Consider the following 17419-nt stretch of genomic DNA (forward strand, 5'->3'; position numbering starts at 1 on the left):
ATTGAGGTCCAGGCCTGTTTTTTTGGCCAAGAGGACTAGCACATCCACTTTTTTCTGGCTTGAAGCTTGATGGCTAAACAAAGTCTGTAAGTTAATTGTGGTTGTGATGTCACTGCATGGGTGTTTGGTCTAGTTTGGTCTAATTCATCTATAGGCAGTTCACAAGTTTAGTGTTATTAGGTTAAATATCGTATCTTAAAATTTAAGACAACATGTATGCTACACAAACTGCTCTTACGATTTAAAAACTACACTCTTTCAAACTGAAATTTCAATATTTAAACGATTCATTTTTGACCCAATAAACAAGATGAATGGTTGTGAGCTCAGAAATTACACCACTACAGCTACACAGGCACTGGTCTAACTTCTTCTTTAAACTTGCATCATACCACCACCACTGCCAGTCCCACTCCCTTTACCTTCACAGGTTTTGCCGTCCTCAGCCAATGTGTAGCCCGGACCGCAGTCACAGTGGGCCTTCCCTCCATCACTGCGACACACCTGAGAACAGCCTCCATTCTGGACTGCGCACAGGTCAGCCACTGGAGAGGTGAAAACACAGAGAATGTTCGCAAAAACCCATATGAAGAATATCCAGAGAGCAATAACTATGCGTTCACATGAGCTGTGCACTAAAGCACAAGTCTGAAAACATGGCAATATTAATTCCCACTGCATTTTGAGGCAACAAGGTCTGTATATGCCAAATATAAATAATAAATAAGTGGAAATGCATGACATTTAAATTAAGTCCACAATCAATATTTTAACCCTGTTCAGGTCTGTGAGACCCATTTTTAAGGTTTACCACACAAAGAAATATTGCAACTTGTTATTATTTCAACCTCAGATTCTTGGCCTATGCTCATTTTCTGTGAAAAACATTTTCAGTGCCTTCACTCTGTTCACCCCCACACATTTATATTACACACGTGGTGTTGGGCTGAACCTGTGATTAGTAAAAGTGTGGAGGTTCTGTGTCCATCACTCTTCTCCTCCTACATGGCCTGCTGTTAGTGGTTAGTGTGTGTGTGTCTGTGTGTATGGGTTTGTATGTGTGTGTGTATGTGTGTGTGTGTGTGTGTGTGTGTGAAGGTGGACAACATGGACAGGCTGCTGACTGGCTACAGCTGCTAAAGGAGAACCCTTCGCTAGACACTTGTGATATTTTGAACATCTGGTATTTTTACATAAATTGTTATTTAATAAACCCAATTTCATCTGTTGTAATTTCTTATTAGCCTTGATATTGTAAAAAGACATTACCATGTTCTCTGCTGCTGAGTTAGGAGAACATTGGACTAAACTAATTTGAGTAAACACAAAAAAATGCTGTGAAAACCTTAACATTTTAAGTGGACTTGACAGTAATTTTTTGACTGAAGGAAATGCATCAAAACTATTTTCTGGGTTAATTGATTGTACAATACAGTTACAGGGCAAAGGGAAAAGAATGGAAAATGCTAGAGTATTCCTCTAAGTCTCACTCATGAACGCTGCACATTCCCCCCATTTGAACTACGATAACAGAGCAGCAGCACATTGAAATCAAACTCCATCTAACACGACATATTCTCATTCCTTATTTGCTCACAGGACAGGCATTTCTCATCTTTCAGTCATTATACCGGCAGTTCACAAATCAAAACTGAGCAGGCTGTGTTTGACTCCTGCTCTCTACAGAACACAGTAATTTCAGCTTCTGTGAGTGTGCGGTGAAATGCTGATGGGGATTTATAACGTCAGTGGTGAGGACATGAACTTGAAAGTGGACACTCACAGGTGCAGTGCTTGCCGTCCTCGGCAAGCATGTAGTTGGGTCGGCAGCGGCACTGGAAATGAGCTGCTGTCTGCTGGACGCAATAGTGCTCACATCCTCCATTACCAATACTGCAGGAGTGGACAGCTACAAACATACATACTAAGTGGTTAGTTGATTAGGTATGTTATATCTACAATCATCAGAAAAACAACCACCATATAGTCCATATAGTAGTGATTTTACAACTGTTGCTAAACAATTTCTCCGTCCCTCTACTAGAGCTGCAGGAATCTTGACTGATGATAATAATAAAATGTATTATTTGTTTTAAACATATATATATATATACATATACACAGTACTGTGCAAAAGCCTTAGGCACCCAAGACACATTTTCAAAAATCTATTTATTTGTATAGTTTCTGTTTATTTGCTGAGAAAAGTGTTAATATTTGAATAAACAAAGTTTATAGAATATTAATTAATAATGGTTATATATATATATATATATATATATATATATATATATATATATATATATATATATATATATATAGCCATAGAGCTGTACCAAGTCCAGTGCTCATTTCTTAATTATTCACCTCAGCTGAGATTTGTCTAAAAATCCTTTCTTGGGTAATTGCATGATCCTAGCTTTTCAAACAGGCTGAACTACAGAAACAGACCCAACACAAACCGATTCAGGAACCTGTACAAAATACCTCCAGTCCCGTATCTCTCCATTACAGCAATTACAGACTCATCTCCTGTGATTCTGCAGCTGAATAACCACATAAAGTACAATGGAGGGTCACACATCTGATTCAATGACCACATAATGACGTGGCTCAGACTGTGCTAGACAAATCGTCCTTTCCCTGCTCTCATCCTGTCTCTCTGGAGGAAGATTACAGGAAGTGAAATTGTTAATAATTGCACTGGCATTTTGTGTCTGACAGGTGTGGACTGCAACAAAGACATGTTTTTGACACACCGTCAGAGTGAGATGGTGATGAATTTCATAAACTTTCTATCAAATTAGACAAATTACAATATATTTACACCCCATCTATGACAGCACTGTGTCCTCCTTATTTAGATTTCTAAGTTCTAAACACTGAAACCATAACTCACTAGTTATGTCCCAATACTTTTGTCCACATTGTGTAACTGAGTTTCTGCTGCACTTTGAAAGCGATATCAATCACCAAAGCACTGCTCAACTAACACTTTTGAAATCAGTTACATTTTAAACCATATAAACTTTTATTAGATGGTGTTAAATATCATTTTTAGCTGTTCAGCTACTTTAAACTGCCTTCACTGCTGACACACCTGAGGACAGAGAGCTGGAACAATCTCAACAGAAGTGCACTGTCAGTAGAACGACAGCAGTCACTCTTCCAAAATCAAGAGTATTAATAGCAGTTTGTCCCTCTTTGCTACACTAACTGCCACATTGCTGTGAAGATTTGATTGTATTCAGCCACAAGAACATTACTGAGGTCAGGTAATAATGCACAGTTTCACTCCCCCACAGCTCAGTGCTGGGGGCTTTACACCCCTCTACTTAATACTTGTCACTAAGCATGGTACCTTAGGCTGCTGTGCAGCTGCTTCAGAGTGTTTTATTCTATTGGTGCTTTTCAATGGAGATTATACAGGCTGTATGTGTGCGCAGTTGAATATATTTGTCAATTGCTGCTCATGAAGTAGCTAAATACACTAATGTGAAGGGGTGTCTGGATATCTTGACATGTATTACTTTTTTAATTGAGCACACGTTCTCTTACCAATGCAGGTGCGTCCGTCCACATGCAGGCGAAAGCCAGGGTTACACTGGCAGTGGTAGGAGCCTCTAGTGTTCACGCACTTATGTTGACAGCCTCCGTTATGGACTTGACATTCATCAATATCTGCAGGAAAAAGTCACATGCACACAAACATGCAAATTACTACTCATAAGTCATATTTATTAGCACATCAAAAATGTGTTTATTGATGATCACTTCGCTTTTTTAAATAACTTTGATCTGTCTCATTTCTTCTGTTATCTTCAGGTTCGTCGCTATGTCTTAACTGCTTATTTCCAACTATGAGAACCAGCCCAATGATCACTGCTTTTAAACCTTAATACAACAGCTTATTACAAAGGGGTTCACCTTTGTTTCTATGTTCCTTTATTTTACGGCTGTTTCTGGGCGGACAGCTTGGGAGAGTGACGTTGGTCCCGGGCTTTCAAACAAAGATGAGACTTTAGCTCGTAAATTCTAGTTCTGTCCAAAAGTATCTATGGATATCTTTTTTTGGATCCTCAGATCTGAGACACAGCGATCTCTACCAACATGGAATTAATTCTTGGTTGCTCTGCTGCCACAATGTCCTCACCACATTTCCAGAAATTGCTCTTAATGTTTGGCACAGGGGTAGCAAAAAGGATTATTTAGAGAGGATGGAGAGCTAGTGGAAGTGGCTGGGGAAAGGGAGGTCTGGGCCTCATTGCTTAGGATGCTGCCCCCGCGACCCGAACCCCGGAGAAGCGGAAGATAATGGATGGATGGATGGATGGATGGATGGAAGACTAATTCTCCTCACAGATTTCAAAATTGGCTTAATAAGATGGTGCTCTGTCTTCATCTTGAAAGAACAAGCTTTCCCAAAACCGGTGCTCATCACAAGTTCATTAAGCTTTTATTTATTTATTCATTTATTTATTTTTAGTGATCATTTTAACAGCAGTTGGATTTGTGGAAATAAGCTTTTATATGCATTTATTTTTTTCATTGGTTATTCTGTATCATTTATGTATTTGTATTTGGTTTTTTTTTGCACTTTAATCCAACCATCAAAGCCATAGGTGAAAATGATGATGCCTGCCTTGTTTTGTTTTGTGTGACTTCTTGCGTTTGGGCTGGGAGTGGTGGTGATTCAGGGGGTGTTTTTATTAATTATGTTTATGTATGTGTTTTACACTTTTAGAGGTGTTTTGAAAAAGATAAACACTGAAGCTGAAGCTTCATTTTCTTTTCTTCATATTTTAGTGCACGATTTCTCTTTTTTTTAAGGTGAAATGAAAACATGACTTTTGCACAGGCCACATTTCATGTTTATTGCTATTTTAAGTCTGTGAATAAATAGGAACTGTGTGTCAGAAGTTTGTTCTCTGATAACTTACGCCGATTAATTTTCACTTAGAAAATCCACAAAATGTAATTTGACTACTAGCACACACACACACACACACACACACACACACACACACACACACACACACATACATATATATATATATATATATATATATATATATATATATATATATTATTCATTACTGGTGCAAGTCCAACAAATAAAATATTTCAAAAAAGAATTCTTGGCACATAAAATTGCTGCTTTAAGCGTTTAACAATAAAGCATTAAAATCTAAAATAACTGGGGATAAAAACACACACAAAAAACATATAAAAGAATAACAATATAGTCACTAATAAAATCAAATACATTAATATCCTGCCTAGTCCTAAGTAAAGCTCTACTAAAGCTCTGAGGACTTTCTATCTACAGACACTGGAGATCACAGACACTTCAAGTTCTACTGAATGCCTCAATCAACCATTCGCTGCATTTTTTAGAGGTAAAGTCTGTGCAGTTTGACCACCACTGTTGACTGCTGGAAAGTCTAATCAAATCAAACAGAAAACAGACGAGCACATCTGCTGTGCACAACGTGGAATACATCATGCAGCCGCTTGAACAGCACTGACTGCATCGTCCAATCATGCAGGCAGTTTGAAAGCTTCTCGCTGAATTCAAATCACTTCACTGGTAAAACGAATGTGAACGAGGAAGATTAGTGACATCATGAATTCATCTGGCTGAGCATGCATTCCAACTAAGCAGGCACCTTAATTAAAACAAAATGAAGTGGCCTCCTGGTTTGCATGCTTTGTGTGTAGCCGACAACACTGCAAACTGACTAAACTCATTCTTTTATCCAGGCTTCACTGAGACGTCCGAGGAGTTGCTAATAGTTTTAGGACTTTCAAAGCAAACTCCCACCGAGATCACAGCTAATCAGGCTACAGTCCATTTACAAAGACGTTGTCACTCTGCTTAAACTGAACTGAGATCAGATTTAAAGAAGCTATGCCTCATTTATGAAGCCGGCGTTCCTGTATAAGAGCAGTTAGACGAATTTCCCATGACTTTTGCGGAGAAACATGCTTACCTACCAAAAACAGACTCTGGCGATAAGACTAACAGTAGTAAACGAACATGTTTTAGATTCATTCCCATGGTGTCCAGGATATTTTGGCCAACAATGTTTTTGTGTCTGATTTGAGAAGCAACTCCAATGTTAAAGCAAGTTACAATCTACATCAGCCATTTTGTCCTTTCAACAAAAACCAATCCACCCTGAGAGCCACAACGTTTTTGGAGATTTATTGAAGTCAAGTTTTACCATCTTGGCTGCAAATATGCCTCATTATGTCCAAACCTGTAAAAGAAAAGCATTTAATAAAAGTAAACCATAGAGTTTGACACCCAGAGTTAGAGACCCCATAAGTAAGTCTATTTGAGACGTGAGGCACCAGTGGGGTCTAAGCTTCCATTACTTGTTGCTTATTGTGCAAAACTTAAGACACATACTTTAGATATCAAGCATGTTGTAGCCAATCAACTACATTTGATGAAAGAGGAAAATTATGTAAATTAGATTTTTAAATAAGAAATAAATAAGAGTTGAGTGGAGTTACAAGTCACAGAGGAATGACATCACCGTGAATGTTAAGGAGAGGGAAAATGTGAAGACCGCTTGACCAGACAACCATGTCAGTACAGCACCACACATATGCTAGCAAAATAACAGAACACATACCTGAGCCAGAATGAATTATGCCCTCCTAGAAAAACAGCCCCATTCTGGCAGAACTACTTCAAACACCTGTCTATCTGACCATGAAATGTGTTCCTCAAAAAGATAGACAGCTTGTTAAGAGGGAAAAAAAAGCTGAAAAGGGACAATAGTTGACTTCTTCACTGCAAAGGAGTGTCGCAATTCAATAGACAAACAGACTACGTGAAGTTAACTGGCCTCAAAGTTAAGCTAAGCTAACTGCAACTTAAAAACAGAGCACTGTATGGGGACAACGGCAGCACATCTGTATATTTGAGGTTCACCTCTGCCATCAACTCCTCATGATACAACAAATACAAGCAGCTGACAGAAGAAAAAACAAAGGAAAAACTAATTTGCCATGACATGTAATGTGCTACTGGCGACCTGTCCAGGGTGTATCCTGCCTTCCGCCCGAAGACTGCTGGGATAGGCTCCAGCTCCCCCCCGCGACCCTGACGGAGAAGCGGCTTGGAAAATGGATGGATGGGTGGATGGATGTAATGTGCTGGAATCAATTCTCATAAAAGTGGCATCTTTTAATGTTTTGAAGTTACTGAACTCACTTCAACATCATGCTCCCACCAGATGTTTCCTGATGGTGGCTGAACTGTGCCTAACATGAGTGGGCCCTCCTTTCTTTGAGGACAGCCAAAGACCCAGAATCTCAGAGATCGCAACTCTCCTAGCCACAATAAACAGTTTTACATGTAACATATTTTATACAAAATACGTTTTGAAATGTTTAATGAAGTAAGCGATGGAAATTAATAGCAATGATACTTACTATTATGGATAGTATACTAGTATGGATGAATATTATGGATAATTACTGATGATAGATATTGAAAAAACCTTTGCTGTGAGATGTGAATTGACCAATATAATCAAATCTCTGTATTCTGTCCATTTGTCTCACCCTTAGTAGTAGGCTATGGAAAAATTCTCAACAGATATGTGTCAGACACATATTTGTTATTCATTACAGCAACATTAATGTAACAGCAGTTTTATTGTAGGCAATGACATCAATGAGCAGAGCATTTTTATTTTATGAAAACAAGATGCAGGCAGCAAATTTCACAAACACTTTAAAAGCATTTTCATTGTATTGTGTGCACAATGTCGTCTACCCAAAGGTTCTTCTTGGCTTGGACACATAGTTCTGGGAAAAAAAAACCTTTGATTAGTGAAGAACCTTTACATTACACTGAGGAATCTGTAGCCTTTGAAATGGTTCTTCACACTCAAACATCTCTTACTCAAAAACAATTTTCTGAAGAACCCACTGAAAGTTCTTTGGAGAGCCAAAATGGTTCTTCTACGGCATTGCTCCGAGGACCCCTTTCTGGCACCTTGACTGCTACTGTCACACAGCACGTTGGCTCTTCTGGATCAGCCTAGGACCATCCGTCTTAGCTCCATAGAAAAGAAAGGTTGGTCGTTGGTGTAGTGTAGGGAATAACACCTCTGCCTTCGACGCTGTAGACTGGGGTTCAATCCCCTGCTTGGACAAGCACCCTACACAATACCAATAAGAGTCCTTGGGCAAGACTCCTAACACTGCCTTTGCCCACCTGTGTAAAATGATCAAATTGTAAGTCGCTCTGGATAAGAGCGTCAGCCAAATGCTGTAAACAAGAAAGGTGGGATTCAAACACACCTATTGGACCAATCAGTTGGGTTTCTTGTTCATTTTATATGAAGCTGTGAGGGGAGCAATCAGCTGCTGAGGTTGATGTACTCCCAAAATGACTTCTCTACCAGATGAATCCACACATAGGAAGGTTTCTTGCCCCTTGTTTCCCTTGTTTCTTCAATATAAATGACATGTTCGGACTGCTTTCTCTTCAAACAAAACCTGCAATTTCTTGTGCCAATGTAAGCACTGTTCACTCCAAAAGGAACAAAAGAGGCCAGTTTTAGCATCGCCTTTGCCCCTTTAACATACTAATGGTCAGGCTTGTGACACTGTATCATCATGACTTTGCTGCAGGAGACGCACCTTCTTCTTGTTTTCCTTTGCATTATTCTCTACCAAGAGTTATTATTTGGCAATGAGCGCCAAATGGGTTACAAATCACCCAGCAGAAAGGCTTTGAATGTAACTTCGCTCCAGTCAATCAGACGATCAAAAACAAAACTACTTCTATGGAACTCAACAGAAGCTCTGCTAGTTTAGCTCTGGGAGTTTTCTTTTGTGAGTATGCCATTTTTTTCTTTAATTGGTCAGATGTATATAGATGCAGTCGGTATAGTGAGGAAACCAGCAGAGAGTTCTTGCCACTGTAGGATGCCTGGTTTTGAGAGCAAAGCAAATATTGGTACTAATAGAAACCACCTGACAGATTACTGATGTGGAACTTGATTAGGTTGACTTACATATTGGGGGCAGAAAGAATCAATGTACTGTTCTGCCGAAGCAAACAGGCTGTTTCTGAATTACTGTACATATGTAATGTAAAGCACTACACCAGCCTAGAAAATGCATACACAGAATGTACAATACAGAGATAACAATGAGTGCGTTTACATGCACTTAATAATCTGATAACTGGAGAAAATCAGATTTTGTCAGTAATGTAACATGTTGACATGCTCTTGAGCAGTCAGATAATGGGAAACACTGGGTCTACATGAGTTGGGCAGTAATCAGATTTCTACTGTGTAACCAGCCAATGAATTCACAGAAGAAGACATGACGTAAAAACATAATGTAAAACTCAAATTTCATACCGCAGCTTTTTTTAAACATCTCGCAACATTACCTGAAAAAATGAACATGCATCATCTAGAAGATGAAGAATATTTAAATCCTTTATTTCATGTTTGGTTTCAGCGCCACTTCAGAAGTGTTATGCTGTGTCTTCATCCACCGTCTGATCTCACACATGCGCAGGCTGAGAAATCCGAAAGAAATCAGAGTAAGAGTTTATATACACTGAGAAATCTAATTACTGAGCTAAAATCCAGCCTCTATTTATCAGATTTCTTAATCGGATTTCTAGATCAGAGTGTGGTGTTTGCATGACCATTTGAATAATCGGATACCTGCAGAAATCTGATTATGATCAGATTATTGATTGCATGTATACGCACAAAACTACATTTTGCTGGTACATTACCACTTCATTACCAGTGTTATCGCCAATGTAAACAGAGAAAAAATGTTGTTTTTTTTTGGGACATGAAATGTTGTTCATGTCCCAAACTTATAAACACTTAAAAACAAATGAACCAATAGTCCAAAACAACCCAAAGAGAGGGATATTCTCTCAATAAATTTTGGTTTCACCAGGTACAGCAATGTAAAGGCACCCTCAAAGGTAGAAGCACTTTTCTAGCCACCTCCCCCACCAACTCCCTCCATACCAGAATGCATGTGGAGCTAGTGCCACAGGCTCTAGCACAGCCTGTGGCTCCATGAAGGAAAGCTGCCAAACATTCAACTCACTTTCCATTCACACAGCACACTTTTGTTTGGTTTGGCGGTTTGACTAAATTACAGAAAAATGTTAGCAAAGAAGCAAGATAAAGGAAAAAAACGATGCCTTTGGTATGTGCGGGATGAAAATGATCACACAGGGACATTTAACCAGATTTAATAGCTTTTTCTTGCTTATGTTTTCCGTTTCTCCACTATCAGTTCCAAACAGAACCCACATACAAGGGCTAAAACTAAACCTGAAATAAAGTGGGCAACTGTCAGCTCACTTCAGATTGCTGGACCGTTGAAACAAAACTCAATGTCAAACAAAACTCACTTCAAAAAGTGCACCAACACCGACTGGCATAGCAGATGATATTTTACAGCAATGTTCAGACAGACAACATACTTATTACATGATAGAAAAAGGCACAAAAGGACACTGCATATCTAAAAACAGAAATTTTTACACCTAAATTTTGTTCCATTTCGTTTCTATAGATAACAAGATGTCATACAGTGTCATAAATAACATTATGAGAGTAAATTATGTAAGATGCAGAGAAACATTGCATTGCAGAGAAACCAACTCAAATTTCTTTACAATGGTGGTGAAAAGAACCAGGGGTTCTGTTGTTTACAATGCAAATTTAGCCATTGTATTTACCAGCCAAAACTGCTACACGTCTTCTGAATTTATGGACAACCAGTTACATGGAATTACATTTAACATGTTTATGACGACTTGGACGTTCTGCTCGCACAGTGCTAATTAGTGAGGCAGTGAAGTTCCCGCTATCTGATTTCTATATCCATGGCTACGTTCACATTGCCAGGCTGAAGAGGCACAAATCAGGTTTTCTTGTCCTAATGTGACTCTGATCTGATGTTTTCAAAGCTGTGTGGACACAAATCTGATCTTTTCAAATGCAACATGAGCCATGTTCATATGTGGTCCATGATCAGATACGTATCCGATTCAGGGCCATGTGACCTTAATGTGATGCTCAGATCGGAATTCGTGTGCTTTTTTTTGCGTGTGCAGCATCATTGACGTTACCATGGCAGCAGCACCAAACAGAAGTTGAAGCCTCATCTCACCTTTTTCACCTTCATCTGGCTCTAATAATGAAGCTGAGAGCTGATCAGAGTGATCTTCACAGCGAGGCTCATTCTGCTTGTTAGTTTGTCCTGATGATTCACGTGATTCATTCACATGATGTTACTGAGTAGGATGTGCTCATGAGGGTCATTTCAGGACGCCGTTTCGTTCACATTAATGAAGATTTGAGTCACTTACCTAAACGAGTGTGAACCATCGTGTCAGAGAGATCAGATTTGAGCAAAAAACTGAATGTGCAAAACAAAAGAAGTAAAATTCAGACACCAATCATATCTCGGCTGACTGACTACACTTGGGGTAAAGAGAAAATCGTCTACATTTTTGGCTGAACCATTGCTTTAGGTAACAATGACAAAATCATTGTCTGATAGAAGTGCAGTGAAAAGAAGTAGTAGTTTAGGAGACGTTCGCCTGCCTCTCTAAAGAAAGGAGACTCCGTGTCACTCCATGTTGATTTATCTTGGTGTCAGGAATGATGTGAACAGCCATCTGTGTTTGTGAGATTTTTAGTTTTGCGAAAACAGTGAGTCACTGTTTTCTTCACTTATGAACATGAGTAGCCAAGACGGGAACATTCATCACTCGGCTTTTTCAAACGCTTCTTCAACCATGTCACCGAAACCGCCGCTGTTCTTCTATCTTAGAATATTTAAGTCAGGACCGACTGCACTGAAAGCTTTACAAATGTGCGGCTGACACACTGGCTCTTGGCTGCGCTTCGTTGGTTGAACTCAGACTTCAAGGATAAGTAATCGGCAACCCCATTACCTGACCACAGGAGAGGTCAACTCTAGTTCTGGGCCAGAATCCAGCACAGTTTAGTGATATTCCTCATCAAGCATGCCTGGTGTGTAACTACACGTCAAAAAAAAAAAGCAGAGGAGCCGCGCTCCTATCATTCAGGAGAGAATCAACAAGAGCCACATTCACAGCACATCAACAAATGTCTATCTACCCATTTAGGAAATGTGTTCTTTTCCCACAACACACAGAACGATGCACTCATTCTTCAGTTTTACACTGTTTTGCACCACCTGCAAAAACAATGAAGCAAAAGAAGCATTCTGCTGCTGTCGGACCAAAACAGCGTTTCATCATTTTTGTCGTTTTTCAGTTTTTTACATAATTTCAAAATACCTGTTACTCATTACAATGTGTGTTTATTTTATTATGAATGGACTAAAAGAAACAGCCCAAATTTACTTAGAAAAAAATTGAGATCCATTGACTTTCATTTAAAGTAAAGTAGGTTTTTTCCTTCTCTTGTAAAGTTCCCATTTTGGAGATACAAGTTTTTGTTCTCACAGCTTGATAATGATAAATGACATAATGCCAGGCCTGTTAATCACATAATGTAAACCGAATGTCTAGCAGCACCACAATGACATGAATGGGCTTCATTAATTTTGTAGTTCTGTAGTAAAACTATCAAACTGTGCTGAACTTCAGCTTTCCAGGTTTGCAGTTGTGCATCCACTGCTGTATTCCAAGGTATCTTAATGTAATGATCCAAAAACCTCCACACCCACACCAAAATAAACACACTGTAAGGCAAAAGGGAAAACTTTCTGATCAAGGTGCATATTTTCTGCCTTATTTTACTAACTGCGAAAGTCCACACTGAAGTAGACTTGGCATAGGACAGACGTAGGGCCAGCCAAGTATGCACTTGATGCAGATAAACCTTCTATCTTCCCTTAGTATTAGGAGGGATGTGCCAGACTATCTCTGCGCTAAAAACTAGAGTGGCAGGCCTATCTGGGTGGTACATGAGGAGTGGACGATAAAACTGACCTTGTATCTCTTGATGCAGTAGCATGCAGTCGAATGAAGTCCAAGCAGCTGGGCTTTCTGCCCAATGCATCATTCATTAGATCAGAACCACAATGCAAAACATTTCAAATGTTGTCTTTAACTACTTAGCTGTGAAATTAATGCATCTTAAAGAACAACCAACTTCAAGCCAGTCATCAAGTAATTATGAAGAGTATTTGAGGTATTTTGAAAGCAAGTATTTTCATCCAGAAATACATGATGCCATACACAAAAAGCCAAGTACATAAATGATTCTTGGCCTGGATGTATGGTTTAACTGGTAACTGGCAACCAAAGGTGTTTCTTCTATGGCATCACTCTAGGCAGGAGTGCATGCATGTATTTGTTAACACCTCAGAAGGATCATGATGCTGAAAAATTCAAAGCTGTAGAAAAACACTCACCTGTTCTCAGGTACCCCATGTTGAACCTGTTATACACATGGAAACAGGGTGGCCTATAGCAGTCCCTGACTTGATGCCAATAGCCAGAATAATATGTACTCTGGGCAGGGCAGAGATAAAGTCCAGTGGAGACAAAACAAAGCAGCCACCACCTGGGTGATGGCATGGTGAAGAGCCTTTCAGTCAGGATGATGAACGTGAATGTAGAAATGTGCAGGGAGGCAGCAGGCAGGGTGAAGACAGAGTGGATTTGAGTTGTCAAAGAAGAAAAATTAGGACCATAAGTTTTTATTTTCCCTCTATTCCTCTATATATATTTGTGCTTGCTTTAGCTCTCTCTCTCTTTCTCTTGGACCTCCTCCACGATGTCTTACCCAGACCCCTCCTTTTCTCCCCTACTTCACACTCCTTTCTTGGTCTTGACTTGGACCAATTAAACTGCACTTACAAGACTTCAGTGTCCTGAGGAAATTTCTTAGCCTAAATTTTATCCTTAAAAAAATTATTTTTATCATTACTGATATGCACCAACTGTGTTGCACACTGGCTTTGAAACTCTATATGCTATATGCCTCTGAAGTGAAATTTAAGGCACTTAAACATCTGAAGGGCTAATGAAAGTCTAGTGGTGGTAATTTTGCTGTAGCGTCATTTTTGTTGGTCACCTCAGACATTTAATTTAATGCTTTAGAACATACTTAGCAATTTCATAAAACAAAAGATGTCTCCAGGATGCTAGAACGGAGGACTATAGGTCATAAACAAAGGCTTAAAACCTTAAAAATATTTCCAAAGATGCCCGTTTTTGTTGTTTTTACCAATTATATAGTAGTGGGCAAAAGGCAAAGACTCCACTGACTTACTTTCTAGTTCAAAGAGCTATTAAGTACAAGTTATTCATTTTTTAGTAGATACTCTATTTCTGAGGAGTTCAGATACAAGAGAATCTACTTGCATAAAAAGGGGGGAAAGTCAAAACAAAATTAGTAAAAAGCAGGAGAGTAGTAGACCACCTACACCATCATAATCAGATAAACAACACTTTAAGCTTTCATCTCTGAGAGAGAGGAGAAAATCAAGCTGCTTCAGTTCTGAAAACATCCACAGGTGTTTCTCTCCATCCTTCCACTGTGAGAAGACCACTCAGTGCTGTGGGTCTGAAAGGATGTGTAGCTGTTCAATAAGGCCTTATTGATAAAAGGAAATCAACAAAAAAGAACAAATCAGAGCCCAGAGCCTCAATGCCATTCGCTCTGTTTGGATGGGATTAAATTTGTAGATTGTTTTTTCACCAAACACATGAGCGGGAATGTTTTCAGTCTTCCAGCATACGTATCCATGTTAAACATTTTCCTAACTGCAAACCAGCGGATGATTTGGAAGACTTTCAACCATTTTCTTGGTATTTGCGGTAAAACCTCATCTCCATCCTCTCTGCGCTGTGAGCACAAAAGCATGTGGAGAAATTAAAATAAAGTCTATCAGAGACACGAGATCTTGAAGGCTGATTAAAGAGGCGAATATAATCTCAGCTACACTTATAAAGCCCTTTAAGTTAGCATATAGCTACACAATATAAACAAAGCATTACTTTATAAGCATAATATCAACTTTTCACATTAACACCGTATGACTTCACGCACTGGCCACTTTAATAGGTACACCTGTTCAATTGCTTGTTAACACAAATAGCTAATCAGCCAATCACACGGCCGCAACTCAGTGCATTTAGGCATGTAGAGGTGGTCAAGACAACTTGCTGAAGTGCAGGCCGAGCATCAGAACGGGGAAGAAAGGGGATTTAAGGGACTTTGAACATGGCGTGGTTGTTGGTGCCAGATGGGCTGGTCTGAGTATTTCAGAAACTGCTGATCTACTGGGATTTTCACGCTCAACCATCTCTAGGGTTTACAGAGAACGGTCAGAAAAAGACTAGATATCCAGTGAGCGGTCAGTTGTGTGGATGAAAATGCCTTGTTGATGTGAGAGGTCAGAGGAGAATGGGCAGACTGGGTCGTGATGATAGAAAGGCAACAGGAACTCAAATAACCAACCAAAATCTCTGAGGAACGTTTCCAACACCTTGTTGAAAGTCTGCCATGAAGAATTAAGACAGTTCTGAAGGCAAAAGAGGGTCCAACCTTTTACTAGCAAGGTGTACCTAATAAAGTAGCCGGTGAGTGTATGTGTGATGCAAACATCTAGGTTCATCGTAATTTTAGAGTTTTATCACTGAGGAGGTGTGAATTTGTTTTTTCCAAGTATTTTTACACTTTTAAACTAATTCAATCCAAACAGGGCTACTGGACATGTCTGGGATTTTTGGATCATGAAAAACAAAAAATGCAACCAACATCTAAGACTGGACTTTAGACGTGTGGAAAAATATCTCAGCAGATTTCTTTGAAAAAACTGAAAGCAAGTCCTCCGAAAAAAAGTGGCACAACTGTCTAAGCGTTATCAGGACATCGCGAGTTTGAACCCTGGTGATGCCACAGCCATCTGTGACCAGGAGTCCAAGAGTGCACAATTGGCCTCACTCTCTGGGTGGGTAGGATAGCCCCCCCATCTCCCCCCATCACTCAGCATGACGCTAGTCAGCACAGGCGTCTGTTGGCCGTCGTGTTTGGCTGTCCAGTGACAGTTGTACGAGCAGCTCTCGGAGAAAGCCTGTGCTATCCTTCACCCTCCTGGTGCTGGTGGTATTGTGTGATTGGAGGAGTCCTAACTAGCGGGTGTAATCAGAAATGACTAGATCGGGGAGAAAATTGGGGGAAAATCCAAAAAAAAAGGGTGGGCAATATAAAAACAACACAATGTTATTTTACATTTAGCTGTTGAAGTTTACTTAATTGCAATTAAATGAACTCAATGTCCATTTTGACAGGAAATTAAATAAATGAAGGGTGGTCTTCAGCTTTTGCACGTTACTGTACGCACTGTTTTACGGTGCAAACAAAAACAATCACATCTCCTGCTGCTTTCATATTTCCACCCTGATTAGTTTATTTTCCCGAGGTGGGAAAGGGAACATCTGCATGCTATTTCAACAAGATATCAGTCTGCTAGCTAACTAGCTATGCATATCTTGGCGTACCTTCTGACAGGCCTTATTGCTCATGTTGATATGAAAATTGCACTTGCCTGATAAAAAGTAGCACCATTTATTGGCAGCAAAATCACTTCTTTCCAAATCGATTTTCACATCATAAATACGCTTTAAAAACACAACACAGATAACATGTTTTGACATATTTAGACATTTTCAAGCTGATTGCCGACGCCCCATACGCATCCATGATAGACTCCTGGTAATGAGACAGATCAAACATCAGAGAGATGACGAAATCCTTAAACTATGGCTTAACTTTGAGGGATGAGATGCAGAGTTAAGTACTAGCTCTTCTTAAGCCAAACGTACTGTAAGGTAAATACTGTGTGCCCTCGGCATGTGATGAGACAAAAGATACTGGCGTCGTTTCAGCAGTTTGATTTAGGACCATTCTTCTTTTCTTTTATCACAGCTACTACACAATGTGGGGCAGAACATGAAATGAGTTAAAGGAAAGGGGCAAATATCTGCTTAGAACATTGTCAGAAGACGATTTCTGCCACTCCAGTCCAATAATCCACATTTAATCCTGTATTGTTGGCAAACAGTCTCTTTATAATCTGACATGTCAACTGCATACTCACATTAACTTATTCAAGACTTCTTTACACAGCCAGACTCCCCAAAGACCTGCCAAAGCCGTGGGGCTGATATGAACTTCACCCAAAATACATTACACTGTGTCTCATTAATACATATGTGACATGTGTAAGGTGGACTTTTCATCCAGACAAAGCCCAGATGCTTGTTCAAGCCTGATCCACTTCCAGACCGTTAAGGAGACTGTTAGGTGCCACGCGCCCACATACAGACAGGCCTGCCTGGGGAAGATTAATCTTTCATGCCCTTAAGTCAAGTCTGGGGCTGATTAGCATA

The 17419-nt window shown here is 39.6% G+C and overlaps 1 protein-coding gene across 3 annotated transcripts in view; it reads right to left on the reverse strand.

Moving 5' to 3' along the window:
* The window catches only part of megf6b (multiple EGF-like-domains 6b), a 113343-nt gene that overhangs the window by 27923 nt on the left and 68001 nt on the right, over positions 1–17419 (reverse strand). For 2 of the 3 annotated variants that reach the window (XR_005129283.1, XM_017704899.2), the window contains exons 6-8: positions 3559–3681; positions 1784–1909; positions 423–545 (exon numbers count right to left, since the gene is read on the reverse strand). Coding sequence is in view for 2 of the 3 variants with exons in the window: in XM_017704899.2 (XP_017560388.1) it covers positions 423–545; positions 1784–1909; positions 3559–3681 (372 nt within the window). In the remaining variant the exon portion in view is untranslated. Of the gene's footprint in view, positions 1–422; positions 546–1783; positions 1910–3558; positions 3682–13431; positions 13617–17419 lie in introns of those variants that run through there. The other variant, XM_017704902.2, reaches the window with a different exon arrangement.

This window comes from Pygocentrus nattereri, chromosome 21 (genome assembly GCF_015220715.1).
Source record: "Pygocentrus nattereri isolate fPygNat1 chromosome 21, fPygNat1.pri, whole genome shotgun sequence".
Lineage (NCBI taxonomy): Eukaryota > Metazoa > Chordata > Actinopteri > Characiformes > Serrasalmidae > Pygocentrus > Pygocentrus nattereri.